Genomic DNA, 18,251 nt, shown 5'->3' with positions numbered 1-18,251 from the left:
TTCACCAGGCACGGACAGTGCTGCTGGTTCAAAGGCGGCTGTGGCCTTCAGCCTTAAGTCCTACCACCAGCGGTGGCACACACGGCAACAGGACGGCCAGATTCACGTGTGAGGGGTCAACACCGCTCGAAGACTTTGTACAGATCGGGTAAGTTCGCAAGCTGCAGGACATTTCCATCCTCTGTGAAACGTTTAGGAGGCAGAAGGTGCGATCGCAAGGCTTTATAGACAACATGTTCCACAGTCCACTTCCATGGGTTTGGACTGGAGCCCGGCACGTCACTCTGAAAAACATAAGTCAGATGTCAAGCCTCCCCGTGCTTCCCGGCTGATGGATGGGTGCTGGGCCTGGGCGGTCTCGGTGGCCTGTTACGGGCTGTGCTGTCTAAAGCTTTTAACAGCCTCTGCAGGCCTGGCTCTCGAGTCCCACAAGCCTGGGCGCAGGAGACGAGGCTTTTGAAGGGGGAGCCGCAGCCACCCCTCGTGGGGCCCATTTCCCTTCAGGGAGGATGTGTTGACTATCGCAGGACCTAACAATATCTGGATGGCAACAGCTGGGAGAATCTAACTCACCACCAGATCTGAAGTCTTAAAGTAGCCCCGTTCTTCCAAAAGCTCCAGAGACAAGAAACGAAAGAACAATGCGGGTGATTTTCCTAATTGTCCCTCCCTGTCTAAGCCTTAGCGCTCTCAGGTACGAGAAAATACCCCTTTCCCTCTGTCCTTCCTTTCCTTGAGGTACATTTTTTTCAATCAAGTAAGACAGTCTCAGCACAGCGTGGGAAGCACACTGCCCGCCTCTTCACTAGAGTGAGGGCCTCCCGAGGGGCTGGAGGCCGGACTCTCACAGAAAGGCTGTGGGACTCCTCCAGCAAGCTGGCCGCCTCACCTCGGGGCGACAGAAGCAATCACTAGGGTGGATGTGCGCTAGCTAGCATGGCTGCTTTTACTTCTACACCATTTCTACCCTCTCCCCTCCTCTCAAATAGTCACTCATTAAAAAGCAATGACTGAGATGGGCGTGGTGGCGCACGCTTGTAATCCCTGCGCTTGGGAGGCTGAGACAGGAGGATCGCACAGGTTCGAAGCCAGCCTCAGCTACTTAGTGAGATCCTGTTTCCACATAAAATATAAAATAGGTCTGGGAGGTAGAAAGCCTCTGGGTTCCACCCCCGGTACCACCAAAAAAAAAAAAAAAAAAAAAAAACGACTGGAAAAAGTGACAAACGACAGAGCGCAGGCTCATCCTGTACCAAGCTGACCTTGAGAGGAACACGGAGGCTCGCCTGCCTGGCAGTGCGTGGGCAGACGGAGACAAGGCAGGTTAGAGACCGGGAGGCTGGCCCTGAACCTAGACTTGGGCTGAGGTGCTGACATGGAGACACAGCCCCCAACCGCGGCCGTCCACCTCAACCTCCCATTTCTTGTGCTCCCGCGTCAAAGTTTCTGGCATCATTCTGGAGTCTGTGTTCTAGACCAGCAGAAGGACATAAAACTCATGAATACAAAGTTGACCACTGTGTTTGAATCTCATTATATACAGTAAAATTCTGAGTTTTTTTTTTGTGTGTGTGGTACTGGGGGGTGGAACCCAGGGGCTTTCTACCTCCGGGCTACACCCGCAGCCCTATTTTATAATTTATTTGGAAACAGGGTCTCACTGAGTTCCTGAGAGCCTCACTAAGTAAGCTGAGGCTGGCTTCCTTTGAACCTGCGCAGTCCTCCTGTCTCAGCCTCCCAAGCACTGAGCGCTGGGATTACAAGCCTGCGCCACCACACCCAGAGAAATTCTAAGATTTTAGAGTTGGGCAAATTTCACCCCCTCGAGGTTGTATGAGGGCCCACCCCGCCCTGGGGTGCCGGGGCGCATCACCTGCGGGCCGGAGAGGGTCGTCTCCTCCAATACATACTGCTTGCGGACGGAGTAGAACACTGCACATTCTTTACTGAGGCTTTCAAAACATTCCTTCTCTTTATCCCAATTCACCTGGTCCAAAGAATTCAACACCTTAGGATAGGTATAGGTTTTAAACATTTTCATTTCTAATGGAGATCACAGGCTACTGGCAGCTTAAAACGAGATGTGGCTTCAGGCATTAAATGGCACTGGCCGGCGCTGCTGGGATGAGCACTGGGCCGAGGGCCTTTGGCTGTCACGCCTCCTCATCCTTCCGGTTCCAAGTGAAGGCGTGGCCGCGCCACCCCATCCACACGCTGTCTCCAGACGTTACGTCACTCAGCAACGTACCTCTGTGGCCAGCCGAAGGATGAAGATAGGCAGTCCCTCCAAAGGGGGCACGTAGCTGTCGATCAGGAGGGGCAATCCAATCAGGTTCCCTTCCTGTTTGAGGGAAAAGGCCAGGAAAGGGGGACAAACGGTAAGCCGGCATAGGCCAGGCGCGGTTCTTCTGTCTAGTGCTGTCCAGTGCCGCTCTGGTTCCTGGCATTTGCCTGAGCTGGACACTGGGGGCAGGAGAGCCAAGCCATTTTTTTTTTTTTTTGGTGGTACTGGGGTTCCTGGAAGCCCTTCTACCTCCGGGCTACACTCCCAGACCTATTTTTTATACTTTTTTATTTGGAAACAGGGTCTCTTAGGCCAGCGCTGCTGGCTTCGAACCTGCGGGATCCTCCTGTCTCCGCCTCCCAAGCGCGGGGATTACAAGCATGTGCCACCATGCCGGGCAAGCCAAGCCATTTTTGCCCTGATGTGCATCAGGACAGCCTTTCCTTTGGATTTGCTGACTAGTCATAAAGAGCACAGCAGGATGGAAAAAGATCATGGGGTCAGAAGAAATGGATCGATGGCATCACCTCGTTAATGACGCCTGCAGGGGTGGGGCTCAGTGATTGAGTCTGGGCCCTGCACCCTGCCAACAAGAGTGGCGCTCGTGGGTGACAGCGCAGCTGTCTAACCGAGAAATGCAAATGGGGAGTGGGAAGGAGCCCGTGTGTGTCACATGCTGCTTCTGAGGGGAGCCCAGTCTTCTGATCTAGACACAGGCTCTTATCTGAAAACTACAAGAGAGGTGTACAAATGGCCGTCATACCCCATCGATTTCCAAAGAGAAATAGTCTGCAAGCATCTCCGCTTTCTTCTTCAGAAACTCTACAATGTATTCCGCAAGTTCTTCTTTGGGGCCATCTTCCTCTGTCCAGCCGCTCTCAGGGCTATCTAAGGCAAGCATGGCGAGGTCAAAGAGCGGCGCTGGCTCCTATGAAGGGCAGGAGAGTTAAACGCAAGCATCCAAACAAAGCCTGAATCCCCACATCACCACTGACAGCAGGTGAGAGACCACTGATGGAATGCATTCTTGATCCCTAGCAGTGGTGCCTCAACAATCCATGTTGGCCAGTTTTATAGCATGTTTATATCTTCCCAAATTTTCTTTAATACATACCCATTAGACCTATAATAATTAACATTTAAGTTGGCCACTAAGTGACGATTTGACTAAAAAAGTATAATATTTTATTGCAATTAGATACTTCCATGTACAAATAAAACACAGAAAGTAACACTGGGCGTGGTGGCTCACGCTTGTAATCCCCGCGCTTGGGAGGCGGAGACAGGAGGATTGTGCTGGTTCGGAGCCAGCCTCGCTGGCTTAAGAGACCCTGTTTCCAAGTAAAAATATATAAAATAGGTCTGGGAGTATACCCCAGATGTAGAAGGGGCTCCAGGAACCCTAGTACCACAAAACAAAACAAAACAAAACATCACAGAAACTACCTTAAGCATATTTAGAAAAATTTAGTTTACTACAAATAAGTTATTATACAGCTATTTTCAGAAACGACCAGCTATTTCAGACATAAAGTTCCACAAATGAGATAAACTTACCGATAACCGCAGAACACCAAAATTGGCAAAATCATAAATGAGTATCTGATAGAATAGTTCTTCACTAAAAACAAAAATAAAGCAGTTTTATGGAGAAGTGGAATCCATGCTTGAGCGTCAAACACCAGGGACACAAAGAGAGACACAACCTCTGGAACATGAACAAACACAGATGGCCTGCACGGCTACAGAACAAGAGTCTGACAAGATCTCCTATATTTCCAAGGGACGGGTGAGGGTTGGATTCTAAATGTCCCCCAAAGCTCATGTGCTAGGCAGTGCAGCCACTCACACTGGGGTGTGGCTAGAGGATCAGGTCACTGCACAGGTCTTAGAGACTGAGCCTCTTCTTGGCCCTCCACCTCTCTCTTTCTGCTCCCTGGCCACAGGTTGGCATGTGTTTTTTTCTTCTGCTACACCCTGCACTGCTGCTATGACATGATTCCTGCCTTGAAGCCAGTTGCCCATGGATTAGGGATCTCCAAACCTCTATCTGCAATTTTGGGACTGGTTTGGACTTTTGTCTGTGAAAGAACTTGAATGCAACTGTGATTTGGACCTTGGAAGTCATGTACTTAGACATGCTACAAAGTGAAAAGCAAGCAAAGTAGGCTCCCAGGAAATTAGCCAATGGCAGCTCACTATATACACCCAAGGATTCTCAAAACAGACAGCGGAGCGTGAACAGAGCTGCAGCAGAAGGGCTTCCAAGCTTATAAAGAATGAGCCCGAATCCCCAAGGAAGTACAGATGCTTCCGGACCTGGCAGTTCCTAGCCTAGGGAGCGTAAGTAGGTCCCTGCGTCATGTGCCAAGTCCAAGCAACGTAATAGCAGCTGCCCCCTCGCAAGGCCAAGAGGGGCTGGAGGAGAGTTCCGCAGTGGATAAATGATGTTCAGTAGATGCAAGGGGCCCATCTGAGTGCAGGTAGCCATGACCTGACTCACCAACTCGTCTACCAAGGTCCCTGGAAATCAACAGACCTATCACCTGCTGCACACAGGCCGCTGGCCTGCTGAGGCCACCTGTGCTGACAAGCCCCTGGCTTGGTCACTGGTTAGCACACAGCTTTGCTACATTCCTGAAGCTAGGATTGTGTCTTCTCTCCCCACAGTGCTCTGCTGCACACCGTGGATATAAGAATAACAATGCCAATCCCTCAATATTGGGCACCGCCAACACTGCTAGGCTCACAGAGGGGACTGGGTTTCAGGTTACTTTGTATTCTCACAAAAAAATCCCTTAAGTAGTAATAAACCAACTTACAGAAGAGAAACCTGAGACATACTTTAGGAAAGTAAGCTGCTCATATCATATAACTAGGAAATGGTCAAACCTGGATTTGAGACCCTGTCTGCCTGCCTCCCAGGCCTGTGACTTCCCAGCCTCGGGCCGGCCACCCCAGCCTTCAGCGCCCTGCCCCCAGGGCCGCTCGGCTGGTGGCTCTGCTCGCTGTGTTTGCTCGCTCACTCGCCCGAGGTACCTAAGTTTGGTGGTGTTGAGAAGGTATAACTTGGTCTGGTGCTGGGCCAAGGCCCACTGAGGATTCACACAGCCCACAAAGGAGAGGTTGTGGAGCATCTCTCGGAGAGCTGGAAAACAAAAACCAGAACAGACCCTGGTGAGTCACGGAGCCCTACTGGCACCTCCTCACACCCCAAAGCACCACACACGCCAGAACACCGAGCCAGCAGATGCGGAAAACAGAGACAAGGAGAAAACTCACTCCTCTTTTAGAATACAACAAGGCACTGCCCAAAGGCCTGGGAACGCCCAAGGACCAGGAGCAAAGGCAAAGCAAGAGTCCGGAGAAGTAACGGGAGCTCTGAAGGCTGCTCCACCCAGAGACACAGAGAACTCTGGGATCACAAGCTTGAGTTTCCACAGGCCTCGGCAGTGCCAAAGGACCACACAAGCCCAGGAATGGTTTTTAAGTGGGGAGGCTAACAGATCACTGCCACACACATGAAGCTGACACACCACAAGCATTCACAGAGGTCTCCAGCCTGGGCGTGGTGGCACATGACTGCAATCCCAGTACTTGGGAGGCTGAGACAGGAGGTTCACAAGTTCAAGGACAGGTTCGGCAATTTAGCAAGACCCTCAGGAACTTAGACCCTGTTTCAACATAAAAATATAAAATCAGGTTCAGAGGTAAAATACCCCTTGGTTCAATCCCCAATACCCAAAATAAAATGTTTCCAAATAAGTTCTAAATATATTTTCACTGAGGACTATCTCAAATATACATAGGTCTTCAAAAACCAGTTAGAAAAGATAAAAATTCCAAGCCGGGCGTGGTGGTGCACACTTGTAATCCCCGCGCTTAGGAGGTTGAGATAGGAGGATCATGCAGGTTCGAAGCCAGCCTCAGCTACTGAGTGAGGCTCTCAGCAACTTAGTGAGACCCTGTTTCCAAATAAAGTATAAAATAGGTCTGGGAGTATAGCCTGGAGGTAGAAGGCCCCTGGGTTCTACCCTCACTACCACCAAAAAAAAAAAAAAAAAAAAAAAAGGAAAGATAAAAATTCCAACAGAAAAAAAATAGGCAAAAAAGTTTGAACAGTCACTTAACAGAACAGGAAAGACACATACTAAGCTTTATTAGTCACCCAAGAAAATCCTAAAACCACTATCCCATACTGTTCCACAGTCAAATATGGAAAAGAGCAAACACAACTTCCTGCCACTGTTGGTGGGAGAATGAATACCTCCTTTTGATAAACAACTCGCCACTTTACAACCAGCAGTTACGCTCCTAGAGCACAGCTTCCGCACCAGGGCCTCAGGCCACAGCCCCAGTGTCCTGAGTGGACGGACTGCACCGCCCGAGGCGGGACCACGCACAGGGTGAGGGGAGCAGAACAGCTGGCCAGAGCGCGCGCTCACGACCGCGATGTGCGTGTGCATTCCCGCACGCAGGCTAAGTCCACTTGTGAAATTCACAGCTTGCAAAACGAAACGGCTCTTAAGGAATACAAACAGAGGTGGTAAAACTATAAATAAAAAAAAAAAATCCTACAATTCAGAGTAGTGGTTAGCTAAGAGAAGGGCGGGCGTAGAGGTGCTGCCCAGGTGACAGTAATGCGCCTTTCCTCAAACAGGATGTGTTCCCACAGGTGTTCATTTTTTTTCTGTAGATGCTACAAATTTTGTATTTAACATTTTTTCTGTGTGTATATATAAAATTATTAAGGTGGTGCTGAAGATAGACTCCAGGGCCTTGTGCATGGTCTACCAATGAGCTGTAACCTCCAATCCTCCCATTTATTATTTTTAATAGAAGAAGTAAACACACCACCACCAAGAGGAGGGGTCAGTGAGGTGCTGGAGAAGGCAGAGCAAGGGTGAGGGCCTCGTGACAAGCCTGCATGTGCGTCACGGTTTGTTCACTTACTTATGTGTGTGCGGTTACTGGAATTGAATCCAGGGGTGTTCTACCTCTTAACTACGCCCCTGGTCCTATTTTATTTTGAAACAGAGTCTCGTTAAGTTTCTGAGGCTGGCTTTGAACCTGTGATCTTCTTGTCTCAGCCTCCCTAGTACTAGGATTACAGGTGTGTGCCTAAGTGCCCAACACATCATGTTTCTACTATATTCTTTAAGATTGGGCACCACAAGCAAATTCTCACATTGTTACATAAGACACCCCCCCAAAAGACTTATTTTCTTCATTTTTAGAATAAGTGTCCTCTCTGTTCCCACTGGAAACTCAGTGTCTCTACAGGATGTTCTGTGTAGGCGGAAAATGATTATTTTAAAAGCTGGAGAACATCAAATAATCTTGAATAATGAGGCACTGGAGGAAAGAGCAGTGTGATCCACTAAAAATGGGTCAGAGATTTTTCCATGCAGAACGTTCAGGACCTGCTCTGACGCATGGCCCGCCAGCCTGTCCTCGCGGCCCTTATCAGGACGTAAGCACCGCCGCTCCATTTCTGCCCTAGATGTCCCCACAGCCCTGGCGTCCACAGGCGGCTCCTGCCATTCTGTGAGGAGCAGCATGGGACCAGGCCCTTGGGCTTCAAGGCAAAAGCACCCTTCTGACTCCACAGCCGGGGCTCGGGGCGGGCACTGTTCTCAGAAGCAGCAAGCAAAGCCAGACCTACAGAGGGCTCAGAAGGAAGGAGCCAGTTCTGGTTCCTAACACCCGCAGCGCTTCCAGAGCAGAGCTCCGTGTGCCAGCACCTCGCTGCGCCTGACACTGCCATGGCGCCCTGCCAGGCTTGGGGAGCTCTCCACACCGGCCCTTCTCCCTGCTACAGATTCTTTTTGTCTTTTTGGTACTGGGGATTGAACCCAAGGCATCGTACCTTCAAAGTGAGCGCTTTGCCACTGAGCTACATCCCAGCCCAGATTTCTTTCATTCTACCGTACACTGCAGGGAGCTGTGCACTGAACAACCCCACGCAATGCCACGGTATTCTTGAAGGCAGGCCCTCTTCATCTCGCTGTCCACTGCAGTGCCTTCTATAGAGAAGACACTTGACAGACACCTGCTGAACTGACTTCATCCATGTGCCAAAAGACACCCTTACCAGTGACAAACACCCTCAGAATATGTGCATGCAGACCCATGACTTTTCATCAGGAAAATAAAACCAAGTGTGGCTCTCTGCAGGCAAAAACCCCAAAGCACATTTCACACTTAAATGAGCGCAAACAGCTTGTGACATTGCTCTTTCCCATTTAATTAGATAACGATATGGAACGAGCAACGAATCCAGACATCACTGATCCCTACACTTCCACAGACCGTTCCACTGGACACTGGACCTGCCAGAAGTAACCTCATTTGTTAACCGGAAGTGCACCCACCACGGACAGATAAGTCCACCAGGCGCAAGACTGCTGGGTGTTCAACTTTGACGCCCTTTTACAACAGGCTCTAGGACCTCACGGCCAGGCTGCTCCTCCCTACAGCCCGCTCGCGCCTTTACTGAATGTCTACTGCGTGCACTCAGAACTGCCGGCACTGGCAACGAGGCTGCAAGCCCACAGACACATCCTGGCACGGACACCGAGCTGCGGGAAGGCCACAGAGGTAAGTGACCGAGGACGTCGGAGGCAAAGCCGCTCCGCCCGCTCGCTGAAACCTCCCGGAGCAGCCCGCTGTGGGCCTCTCTGGGCCAGTGACCTTCCTCACTAAATCTGAGTCTCAGAGAAGTCCCCACAGAGCCTTCAGCTCAAAGACAACCAGCTTTCTCCAGCTTGTGTAGAGACACCAGCGGGCAGCGCCTGCCCCGAGCGGTGCCTGGGAGCTGGTGAAGCACACCACGCTACCTTAGGAGTTCACAGCAGCCCGGAGAGGCCGCGGTCGGAGCACATCCACAGAGCAGAGTGAGCGATGGAGCCAGCGGAGGCCTCCTGCGCCACACCAGGCGGGTGAGGGGGCCAACACTTCCAGGGCCACTGGGTCGGAGCTGCCACTCCCAAAGGCTCAGGGGTGCTCAGCTGCTCCTGAGCTACCCAGCCCCTTTAAAAATTAATCCACGCTGGGCGTGGCAGCGCACGCTGGTAATTCCAGCACTCAGGAGGCTGAGACAGGAGGATTGTGGTTCACGGACAGCCTCAGCTACTTAGTGAGGCCCTCCGCAACTCAGTGAGACCCTGTTTCAAAATAAAGAATAAAATATAGGGCTGGAGGTGTCGCTCAGAGGTAGAACGCCCCTGGGTTCCATCCCCACAGACAGCCTGTCTACACTCGGAGCCGCAGTCTCGCCATCGTAAGCAGGTTGGGCGGCTGTTGCCATTCGCTCTCACACACCTCAGTCCCTGCGCCAGCCCCTTTTAGTTCCTAAAACCATGAATTCTGCAGGGACGGGACCAAGATGCAGCTGTACACTGAGGCATTCTAAGAGCTCTTTCTGAAGAAGACGCTAGTGGCTACGGCTGCGGCTTCAGGACATGAACATCCCTACCAACTCCTCGTTCTGTGGTATTTGTATTTGTTCTCTGATCAGCACTGTGATTTTCCAGGGCAGAACGAATCTCACTCTATAGATGCGGAAAACCGCAGCATAGAAGGGTGAGTTAGCTGAACGTGAGCTACCCCAAGGCCTGCAAACCTCCCACCAGAACACAAACATCCCATCCAGCCCGCAGGATAAGAACTTTGCTGCCACACTGCTTTGAACTCAAACAAAGCCAAATAAAAACTGAAAATGACTGGTGACTGCTTTACTCTGACTCCTCTGATGTAATGAGAATACCAATGAATTCTAAACAAACTATTTCCCTTTCTCTCCCTATTTATTTATTTATTTATTTATTTATTTATTTATTTTTATTTTTGCAGTACTAGGGATGGAACCCAGGAGCATTCTACCTCCGAGCTCCACCCCTAGCCCTATTATTATTATTATTATTTTAATTTTGAAACAGGGTCTCACTGAGTTGCAGAGGGCCTCACTAAGTAGCTGAGGCTGTCCGCGAACCACGATCCTCCTGTCTCAGCCTCCGAAGCACTACGATTACAGGCGTGCGCCACCTCGCCTGGCTTTTTCTCTTCCTCTTGAAAACTGTCTTCAAGCTGCTGCTGCCCAGCCTGCTGAGGGAGGAGGGCCGCCCAGCATCCTGTGTGATTGGGGCTCCAAGCTGATCCAGGCACGTACGTACTCTCATGTCCTCGCTCGTTAATTTCTTCCTGGAGACTCAAAACGCTGGTGAGGTTAATGATCCTCCTCCGCGGGGTGCAGGCTGCTGTCATTTCCTTCTGGGACTCATTTTCCATCATTTCCACATCAGACTCTTCCCGGGATCTCTTTCTGCAAAGAGGAAATGGACCCGACCACTTTGTGAGCGCAGCCTGATTTCGCACACTGCCCTGTGTTGAAGGCAGCAGTTTCTCTGCGCCGTGGCAGCTGGCGCACAGCTGCAGAGAGCTCTGTGCTGGTGGCAGGCCGGCAAGATGCTCACCGTCCAGCACACTGCTGCCGTGGCCCTCACATCCCCACAGCCGGCCGCTCCCAGGATCCGGAGTCGGCCTGACCCAATGCAGGGTCATGAGCCGGCGGACTGAGCTTGCTGAGCCCCGTCCCTCCATCCCCATTCATCCACCATCAGACACTGACAACACAGGCAGCAAACAGACACCAGGCGCCACCTCTCGCGAGGCGTGCTTTCTAGTGAGAGCCCAGCCGCCACAGAAAGGATGGTTTAGTGGCAACACACCAAGAAGGAAGTAAAACGAGGTGCACAATGGAACGGTGGGAGAGGAGAGGAGCCTTCAGTCCAGTGGACAAAGGAGGCTTCTGACACAAGGTGACATTTAAGCCGAGACCTAGAGGACGAGACACCGCAGCATTTCCAGGCTGAGGGAGCAGCAGTAGCACCCGAGGGGCAAGAAGCTCAGCCGGTCTGGATCAGAGCCACGTGGCTAATGCCCCACAGGGAAGAGGGAACTGGAGGCAGGAGGGAGGCACAGCGGGGAATTCAGACGCCATCAGCATGCAGCGGGAGGCCAGCGGGAGGTTTTCAGCAGAGGAGTGACACAATCTGACTTCTGCTTTATAAAAACTTCTTTGGGTGCTGTGTGCTAAGTATCCCAAAACTCCCCAAGTAACAAATGAAACACTTGCCCTGCAGGGCTAAGAGCCTTATGTGAGATAATATATGTAAAGTGTCTGCCACACAATAAATGCTCATTAAATGCCAGCATTCTCTATTATTCTCTAGAAGACGTCCTTACAGGTTGATTGCTGGGATGTGCAAAGCGCAGGTAAGCAGCTCTTCCACGTTCCATTTGGCCGAGGCCGTGGGGATGAGCCACCGCGTAAACCTGCGGCTCTGAGCAAATGGCTGGACCGTGAGCTCTCGCGCAGCACGTGCACACATTCCAGAACACCCCCTTGGATTCCAGTGACAGCAGCCTGCAGAGCGCGCGCTGGGCGTGCTCACAGACAGCAGCGTCCCTCCTGCGCCCGCTCCTCTGGCTCTCTTGCTGGCTCACATACTACCTGGGAGTTTGTGAAGGGGACTTGGAAAGGGGGCTTCTTCTGCAGGGGCAGCGGCGGCTTTGGTAGGACAGAGAGCTATGTCCACCTCCTCTCTCCAGCTGCCTCTCATAGAGGCTTTGCCAAAGTGCCTCACTAAAAACAAAGGAGGCAGCCGGGCGTGGTGGCGTACGCCTGTAATCCCTGTGCTTGGGAGGCTAGACAGAGGATCACAGGTTCAAGGACAGCCTCAGCAAGTAGTGAGGCTCTTATTAACTTGGCGAGACCCTGTTTCAAAATGAAAACAAAAAAAAAATAGGGCCGGAGGGGGGGGGGTGTAGCTCAGAGGCAGAATGCTCCGCTTTTCTCGTGTGTGTGTGTGTGTGTGTGTGTGTGTGTGTGTGTGTGGTGTGGTGGAATTTTTGTTTTTTTGGCACTAAGGATTGAATATAGGGGCATTTTACCTTTTACATTTGAGCTACACCCCCACCTTTTTTACTTTTTGTTTTGAAACAGGGTCTCTCTAGGTTGCTGAGGCCCTCACTAAGTTGTGAAGGCTGGCGTTGAACCTGCAGTCCTCCTGGCTCAGGCTCCCAAGTACTGGGATTACAGGTGTGCACCACCACGCCGCCTCTGATGTGTTTTCAGTGACTACTTGGAGTCATGGACATGTGAGATGTTTCAGGGTAGACTGATGGTGGCTTCTAAGCCATGGTCAAAGGCAGAGAGCGGGCAAGGTGCCGGGAAGGTAGACACAAATCAAGCAAGAGAAGACACAGCGTTCTATGAAAAGCCAAAGTCAGAGCTGGTCTAACTAAGGAACAAAGAAGCAAGCGGCACCTTCCCTTCCCGAGGCCACACCTGGGGCAGCCTGGGCTGGCACCGGGCGCTCTCTTCTCTGCTGCTGGTGCATCCGCCTCTGAGCCCCGGTTCTCTGCAGCCGGTTCAGCAGGGGCCGGGAGGTCGGGCATCTCCTGGTCCTGCTGCCCGGCCTCCCCACCGGCGCCCCCCAAGCCGTCTCCGAGGGCAGTGGCCGGGGTCTGAGCGGGCAGGGCTCTGCTCACAGGCTGCAAAAAGGCATCCAGCCTCTGTTCCCGGGAATCTGTACGGACCATCTGGTATGCGTAGACCTTGTCACCACTTCCAGAAGAGGAGGAGGAGGTCACACCTGTTGTGGACTTAACCACCTCCCCAGAGGGGCCTGCAAGTCCTGGGAGCAAGGTCTGTATCAAAAAAGGAGACAGTGGGAAGACTCAGAATAAGTACAGAAGTTCAGGTGCCCACATGGGGCAGTATTAGAGCAAAAAGTTAGAACCAGGCATAACTACCACTACAGAATTATTTATTATAGGAACAATTTTGACCTAAATTTAGAGTATAAAATTAAAATTGTTTATAAGAATAAAATTCAAAAAGAGTCCTTATAATCTTCAATTTGGCTTGAAATGGAAATATCAGTGCACAGTTTTCATATTTTTGTCTGTATTTGCTGCTGTAAGAATTTTATTTTCTACTGTGGCAAGATATATATAACATAAAGCTTACTACTTTAATCATTCTTAAGTAAAAATTCAAAGGTATTAAGGATATTCACACCGTTGTGCCACCATCTCCACCAACTATCTCCAGAACTTTTTCATCTGACTAAACTGAGCCTGTGTATATATTACATAGCAATTTCCCCTCTTCTCCTCCTAGCCCCTGGCAACCACCATTCTATTATGTTTTTTATTTATTTCTTGCAGTGCAGGATTGAACCCAGGACCTCATGCATGCTAGGCAAGTGCTCTACCAAGTGAGCCACAGTCCCAGACACCATTTTGAAATACACATCTCCTAGTTCTACACACTGGAATGGCCTAAAAGCAATGGCCACCATGAAGCAGGAGGACCCCAGGCCCCAGCTTCCAGCCATTAAACCCAATCTCCACTAAGATGAATTAGCGCCCACTGGAGAAATGACTAATGCTGGACTAAGGCTGCGAAGGCACACAGTATGCCTGCAACACCTTGTCTTGCTAGAAACAAGGGAACTATAAACCAATGGAGTTGGGTAAAGGAGAAGGGTGCCAGCTGAAGGGCCTCCTAATGCTGGGAACATTTTAACATCAACAGGAGAAGTGACCTCAACTACCTACAACGGGCCGCTTTGCAGTAGCTATGACACAACACTGAAAAAGTGGGGAGGGAGAAAGGAAGAGGGACTACGGCCATACCACCCTGAACGCGCCCGATCTCGTCTGATCTCGGAAGCTAAGCAGGGTCGGGCCTGGTTAGTACTTGGATGGGAGAAAGGAAGAGGGAAAAGTCACCGACCATCACCAAAACTGCTAGGACACCAACTTGTTCTTTAAAAATTGACAATGAAAGGGACAGAATTCAGCATCTGGCCTTATGTCTAGCATGAACTGTATTTTAGGATCAGATAGTTTTAATAAATCAGAGAAAGTTCTTCTACACAGAATACTCAGTTGATACAGAGAAAATAACAAAACCAGAAAACCATACTCTTGCAATCCAATGTGGCAGCTGATCCAGGCGATGGTCACCCACTGGCTTGTAAGTGAGGGAGCAGGCTGTCACCAGATGGGTCCACTGATGAACCCTCGCTGGAACGCCTCAGCAAGTCCCGAAGCGCCTCCTGCTGGACCGTGAGGGAAGTACAGGCCCACCTACCCATCCTGAATCCTTGCCACCCTAGGGCAAAATCAGTTCCCTACCTCTCCTAGCCCAGGAAACCCTACTAAACCCTGAGATTCGCTCTGGCGAAGGCTGACATCTATTTTACGTTTTGCTTCGGGTATGGCCAAGGCGAAGGGGGATTCTAAGCAGATGCTCTTGGTGTCTTGAAGCTCAGAGTTGCATGGTTTCAATGGAGCCATCCTGGGCAGCGGGCCCAGCTCGCCCCTCGGTAACCGCCTGCTCCAATGTGGCTTCTGACCATTTACCTTCACAGCACACATGCGTCCTCACTCCACCACCTGCTCCCCTGGACATCCTTGGCCAGCCCTGGGCAGTGGGCACAAGGGCAGAAGCAGGGACGCAGGAAGATGGTAGCTTCACGGCCAAAAAGCCAGGAGCCCATGTGGGCTGGTGCTGCCAGAGGAGGTACTGTGAGCACCGTGGGAGCAGGGGCAGCGCTGAGGTTAGACCCCATGACACAAGGCAGCCAGAAGCGGAGGCAGGCCCTCTGACCCAGGCATGCACTTTCCTTCTGAAGACGCGCTGGGGCAGGCGTCTGCAGGATGCAGTGCAATTTAATAAGGAAAGTGTCTGGCTTTTAGTTTCAGTGTCTGTTGTGCCTTATGACGAAGGAACGGCTGCCCAGAGTCACATCAGCTCGGAACTGGGAGGGACTAGACAGCATAGTATACAGCTTGCTTAGAGGAAGCTGAGGCCTCAGAAGAAGTAACTCACAAGTCCTGGGCACTCATAAGCCAGGGAACTGTGGTAAGATGAATGGCACCCAGCCCTGGACTTCCTTCCACCTTCACCTGCTGCCTGCACCTGTCCTTAGACACGGGGTGACCAGTTCCACCTTATTGGGGGACCTGGAGGCCAAGGCGGCTGAGGCGACAGCAGGTACTTGGCTCTGCCCAAAGCTGAAGCCCCTGCCCTTCCCCCTGCCGCCGGGGCCAGCCCTCCACTCTGCCCTGCGTGGCCGGATCAGCGGCCTCCTGAGCAAATCCAGGGCAGAGAGGACATGCAGAGGCTGCCCAGTTCATTTACAGACAGCCCATTTGCCTCGGTCTGAAGCCCACATGGAGGCGATGTGGGGAAGACTCAGGCTTATGACTCCAGGCCCAGGGGCAGGCGCAGGCCCCTTCACAGGAGGCTCAGAGAGGGAAATGATGCTAAAAGAAGACGCCGAAGAGACACCTGGGAAGGAGGTTCTAAAGCACGAGGCAGACCCGGCTCCCAGGTCTGACGGGGCACAGGGCCAAGCTTCTCGGGCACCAGAGAAACAGCAGGAAAAGCGCCCACCTGGGTGAAGTACGTCCGGGAGGAGTTGGAGCCCAGCAGCCGGCCCTCGATGTGCTGCTGCACCCGCTCCAGGATGCTCTCCTCGTGCAGGAAGTGGACTTCGTGCTTCGTGGGGTGCACGTTGACATCCACATTCTGGGGGCTGATTTCTAAACTGCCACGAAGAAACGAGGACGGTTACCTCCGATCGTGGGGTTAGGGGGAAAGTCACGTGGCATGCGTGGTGGCCGGGTGACCGAGGGAGGCTGTGGGGCAGTGGCCAGGACTGCAGGTGAGGTCCGAGTGGCCGTTCAGATATGGCTCCGGCATCTAAGAGTGTGGAGCTTTGGGCTACGTTCACCCCGTCTCTGCCTCACTTTCTGCATCTGTCAGGGGGGGCTGGCATTGCCACCCCACAGGTCTACAGTGGGGTTGGGCTTCGCACACACCCAGCTCCTTCATTACAGCGTGCCAATTAGCGTCATTCTACGACTAGTGGGAGTTCTTAATACGTGACCTCAAGCAAGTCACTTATCCTCTCTAGCTGTGTCCTCATCTGTAAAGAAAAAGTCACCATGAACCTGTCCTCCAGTTACTGTTCTGTACTGCGATTCAAAACCAGACCAGATGCCAGAGAACACTGCACCATTAACGTGACACGGGGCCAGCTCAAAGCTGTGCCACCCGTCAACTTACTGCCCCGCTAGGTCTATGCTAACGAAGCTGTCAGTTCAGGGCGCCAGATGGACAGAGGAGGAGGAGGAGGAGGAGGAGGAGGAGGAGGGAGGGGGCAGGGGAGGGGAATCCCTATGCCAGATTCTGGCACACCGCCCTCAGCTTTGTACAAGTTCCTGGGTACACGAGGCCAGCAGTGCGGCCCCTTGCCATGGCAGTTGCCCCCAGCCAGCTGTCAGGGTGGTGCTGGGGAGCGCCGCCTCCACCTCGCCACGTGGTACACCGCAGCCAAATCCTCAACAAGGTTTGTGCTTGTGGAGGTGTGGTGGGAGAGTGGCGAGGTGCCCCCATCTCATCCCTAGGGGTGCTGCTCCCTACACCCGCTTTTCCCGGAACATCACTTCTTCCTGTCTAACCCTTTTACTTTAATCCCATCTGTGATTCCTTATTAAATTTCCCCTGAGCTGGGCGTGGGGTACACACCTGTAATCCTAGTACTTGGGAGGCTGAGCCAGAAGGATCCGGATTTTTAGTGAGGCCCTTTGCAACTCAGCGAGACCCTATTTCAAAATAAAGAATGGAAAATAGGGCTGGGTGTACAGCTTGAGGTAAAATGATGTCCCTGAGTTCAACCCCCAGTACCAAAAAAAAAACCCAAAAAACGAATGGAAGGAGACCTGGAGCACACCCGTCCACTCTGCTCACAAGCTGCCGCCCTCCTGAAGGGCGACACATGCCATCACTTTCGTGCCGCCATCAGGAGCAGAGGCTTAGAGTGGCGTTCTGCTAGGTTAAGAAATAAAGGGAAGAGAACTGCTTCAGCTGTGAGAAGGCTGGAACCTCCTTCTGCCAGTGCACGGGATGCGCCGACGGGGCGCAGCTGCCGTGTCTTTCAGGGATAGCCCGATAAACCTGTTCCCGTGAGTCTCATGTGAGGAGTTCGGTGCTACATTACCTGAGGTACAGGAATGGGTGTGTGTTTTTGGGCAAATACGCTGCATACACCGTTTCTATGGCTTTTCTCAAGGAAGCTGATTCTACCAGACGATCTAAAAAATAAAAGAAAGTAACCAGCTGAAAATTGTCCTTAGAGGTGAGGGTACAAGTGCCTCTTCATGCCAAGCCATGAAGCCACCTCAGGAAGGACCCCCCTCCAGAGTGGGAGCCATGCCAGAGCCCCAAGAGAAAGGGCCCTCGGCCTGCCACAGCCTCGCAGCATCCCACGACAGGGACTCTGTTCCCATTCAAGTCCCAGAAGAGAGAGAAGGCAGTAAATTCTGCCCCCCACACCCCTCCCCTCAGCTCACGTGGACAAGCTTTGTCCTCGCTGGACCAGCAGAAAATCTGACCTCAGCTCTCAGACTCTGCCTTCTGCAAAGACGCACTGACTACCTATCACATGCACCAACTGCTGGGAGACACGGCTGGGATAAACCCATCCCAAGCCCAGTGCTCAGCACTCCTCCCGAGATCTCAACAGTGAGACACAGAACGGCTAACTCTGCTCAGGGGCTCGGCAGAGGGCATCCATACTCGGTGAAGGGTAAGAACGGGTTCTCCAGAACTTCAGGCAGTACAAATGTACACATGTGTGTGTAAGGCCACTTAGGAAATGACACATATGTGGAATGCTCCAGAACAGTAAAGGCCGAGAAGGAAACCAGTCAGAGGAAGATCTGCAGAAAACACAGCTCTTCTTTCTGTGCCCAGCTTTATTTTTTTATTTTGGTGGTACTGGGGGTGGATCCAGGGGCTTTTCTACCTCCAGGCTATACTCCCAGACCTATTTTATACTGTATTTGGAAACAAGGTCTCACTAAATTGCTGAGAGCCTCACTA

The 18,251-nt window shown here is 51.9% G+C and overlaps 1 protein-coding gene across 5 annotated transcripts in view; it reads right to left on the bottom strand.

Moving 5' to 3' along the window:
• Positions 1–116: 116 nt before the first annotated feature.
• The window catches only part of MLH1 (mutL homolog 1), a gene marked incomplete at both ends in the record, with an annotated part of 32,343 nt that continues 14,208 nt past the window's right edge, over positions 117–18,251 (bottom strand). For 2 of the 5 annotated variants that reach the window (XM_080715765.1, XM_080715767.1), the window contains 10 exons: positions 117–284; positions 1,874–1,987; positions 2,249–2,341; positions 3,048–3,212; positions 3,842–3,905; positions 5,324–5,432; positions 10,459–10,607; positions 12,636–12,997; positions 15,759–15,912; positions 17,368–17,461. In XM_080715765.1, the coding sequence (XP_080571891.1) occupies positions 117–284; positions 1,874–1,987; positions 2,249–2,341; positions 3,048–3,212; positions 3,842–3,905; positions 5,324–5,432; positions 10,459–10,607; positions 12,636–12,997; positions 15,759–15,912; positions 17,368–17,461 (1,472 nt within the window). The remainder of the gene's footprint in view (positions 285–1,873; positions 1,988–2,248; positions 2,342–3,047; positions 3,213–3,841; positions 3,906–5,323; positions 5,433–10,458; positions 10,608–12,635; positions 12,998–15,758; positions 15,913–17,367; positions 17,462–18,251) is intronic. The other 3 variants (XM_080715766.1, XM_080715768.1, XM_080715769.1) reach the window with 3 other exon arrangements.

Source organism: Muscardinus avellanarius (assembly GCF_963383645.1).
Source record: "Muscardinus avellanarius genome assembly, chromosome: 18".
Lineage (NCBI taxonomy): Eukaryota > Metazoa > Chordata > Mammalia > Rodentia > Gliridae > Muscardinus > Muscardinus avellanarius.
The sequence above is the reverse complement of the archived record's forward strand: the minus strand, read 5'-3'. Positions and strand labels throughout refer to the sequence as shown.